The sequence below is a fragment of the Pinus tabuliformis genome, chromosome 8 (genome assembly GCF_031772625.1).
Source record: "Pinus tabuliformis cultivar Carrire ecotype Pingquan chromosome 8, CPIR1, whole genome shotgun sequence".
In the NCBI taxonomy this organism is placed as follows: domain Eukaryota; kingdom Viridiplantae; phylum Streptophyta; class Pinopsida; order Pinales; family Pinaceae; genus Pinus; species Pinus tabuliformis.
This window is the reverse complement of record NC_142294.1, coordinates 1,292,565,460-1,292,567,587: the sequence shown is the minus strand read 5'-3', so window position 1 is coordinate 1,292,567,587 and position 2,128 is coordinate 1,292,565,460. Positions and strand designations below refer to the sequence as shown.

Sequence of the window (2,128 nt, the reverse complement as noted above, 5' to 3'; positions counted from 1 at the left end):
AATATTCAATGTATTTCTTAAGTTGTTTGTGCAAGCGTTTTCCATAACAGTAGTGAAGGCTTATCTGGATCTCAAAATATTGTGTATAGGTGATGCTTTCCCCTCCTCTAGTTAGTTCATTCTTGTTTATTGTGTGTTTTTACAAACATTTTGCAGTATGGTCCACTTTTTATCATTTTTGATAATATATCTCATGTATTTGATGCTTGTAGGCCTTTAATCTGTAAAAAACAGCCCAAAAATCTCAGAAATAGACACCTATAAATATAAACTAGTCATCAAATTTCAAGGAATATTTTTTCATGGGGCTGAAATCCTATTAAAATTTGGAACTAAATGCATATTTTCATATTTATGAGATGTATGCTTTGTTTACTGAACTAGATTTGTATGTGTTCATATTGAAATCTTGTTACTATGTTTTAAATTGCAAGAAGCTTGATGGCTAAATGTTGTTTGCTTTATGATCCTTAGTTACCATTTGTGAAGTGTTTTAAGTAACTGGTTACGGCTGATCTTATGATGGATCCTTTATCGAAGGTTCTTAATGTAGGTTCTGATTATAGCCAGTGTGATAACTTGCCAGGTACCAAAGGGACTGTCACATGCTTTGCATCATACTTGGTGTGCACCTCAATTTTCAATTCCATTATGGCATTAGCTGGGAATATCAATGTAAGACTTAAATTCTAAACACTGGGCAACCAGACATTATGTTTATTTTATCGGCATTTTGTATCGTAAAATGTAGTTTGTCATCATTGTTTTATATATCTTACGATATTAGTTTTCATTATTTTGTTTTATATTTTGCAGTACTATGATGTTCGGAAGGAGTGCAATGGTGGCCTGTGCTATGATTTTTCAAATATGGAGAATTACTTAAACCAGGGTTCCGTAAGGGATGCCCTGGGGGTTGGCAGCCGAAAATTTGTCTCCTGTAGCCCCTTGGTTTATGAAGCTATGCTTACTGACTAGATGCAGAATATGGAAGTTGGCATTCCAACACTCTTGGAGGATGGTGTTAAGTTGCTAGTTTATGCAGGAGAATATGATCTCATTTGCAATTGGTTAGGTAATGATACTGCATACATATAACATATTGTTTTTGTTTTGGACAATGACTTTATGATTTAGGTGTTAAGTCTGTCATTAACTTATTTGCAGTTGTGTTTTTCAGGCTTGTCAGTCTAATCTTCAAAATTGAAAAGTTAATTGTTCAAATTATGTGTCTTTCAGGCAATTCAAGATGGGTGAATTCCATGGATTGGTCTGGAAGTGAGAATTTCAAGAAGGCACCTACAAAATCCTTCCTTGTAGACGATAAGGAAGCAGGTTTAATAACCAGTTATGGACCACTCAGTTTTCTCAAGGTAAAAGGCACTCGATGATCATCTTTGATTTCATTGTACAAGTAGATAATTTCTTCCTAACAGAATCTTCTATTTTGCTGCACCAGGTTCATGATGCAGGTCATATGGTCCCAATGGATCAACCAAAAGTAGCCTTGGAGATGTTAAAACGCTGGACACAAGGAAGTATTACTGACGACAATTCTCAAATTTTAAAGACAGTGACAGAGATGCCAGAGAAGAATTTCGAGAGTTAGTTATCTGCTTAACTAGGAGAATTGCTCTCTTCACCTAGATTAATGTAAATATTTCTAGATTTGCAGTAGTGTGCATCCCCAAATATGTGTATTTTCTGATTTGGCAAAATAATTGTGCATTGGGACCATCAATCTTGCTAACTTGTGTCAAATCTTTTTATGGCCACTTTTTAACTGTATAGAAATAGTGCTTCTTATTGCTTACCAAGCCTTGTGGAATTATGATTATACATGGTGTTAAAGTTATATTCAAGAACATGAATAGTATGTCTTGTGTTCTTATTCCAGCATGTTCTGATGTCCTAATGGATGAAATAAATTGTAAATTGGATGAAAGAAATTGTAAATTCAACAAAAATATTTGGTTGAGAGAGTCTTGGGGAATTCAAAGAATGATGCTCTTAGCCTACATTCAATTTTATTGACAATGACATGAAAACATTTATGTTGTTTGCAATCATACAACGGATGCCGGTATTGTCTACTTATATTTGAATTGGAGGCTATGTGGTTTGGCTG

The 2,128-nt window shown here is 34.4% G+C and overlaps 2 protein-coding genes across 2 annotated transcripts; both read left to right on the top strand.

The window, feature by feature from the left end:
- The first annotated feature begins 522 nt into the window (after window positions 1-522).
- Window positions 523-978, top strand: LOC149240186 (serine carboxypeptidase-like). Its single transcript, XM_089370095.1, has 2 exons — window positions 523-675; window positions 817-978. The coding sequence occupies exons 1-2, from the start codon at window positions 523-525 to the stop codon at window positions 976-978; spliced, it is 315 nt and encodes a 104-aa protein (XP_089226221.1).
- LOC149240185 (serine carboxypeptidase-like) lies at window positions 559-1,885 on the top strand. Its single transcript, XM_089367268.1, has 4 exons — window positions 559-675; window positions 817-1,075; window positions 1,240-1,373; window positions 1,460-1,885. Exons 2-4 carry the CDS (start codon window positions 979-981, stop codon window positions 1,607-1,609), a joined length of 381 nt encoding a protein of 126 aa, XP_089223394.1. The 5' UTR covers window positions 559-675; window positions 817-978; the 3' UTR covers window positions 1,610-1,885.
- Window positions 1,886-2,128: the final 243 nt, after the last annotated feature.

What these genes read in the sequence shown, in the direction of transcription:
- LOC149240186 (XM_089370095.1), top strand. Translation starts at nt 523, where the DNA reads ATGGATCCTTTATCGAAGGTTCTTAATGTAGGTTCTGATTATAGCCAG. An exon ending in CATTAGCTGGGAATATCAAT is followed by an intron (nt 676 to 816) that starts GTAAGACTTAAA and finishes TATATTTTGCAG; the next exon opens with TACTATGATGTTCGGAAGGA.
- LOC149240185 (XM_089367268.1), top strand. Translation starts at nt 979, where the DNA reads ATGCAGAATATGGAAGTTGGCATTCCAACACTCTTGGAGGATGGTGTT. An exon ending in TCTCATTTGCAATTGGTTAG is followed by an intron (nt 1,076 to 1,239) that starts GTAATGATACTG and finishes TGTGTCTTTCAG; the next exon opens with GCAATTCAAGATGGGTGAAT. An exon ending in GACCACTCAGTTTTCTCAAG is followed by an intron (nt 1,374 to 1,459) that starts GTAAAAGGCACT and finishes TTGCTGCACCAG; the next exon opens with GTTCATGATGCAGGTCATAT.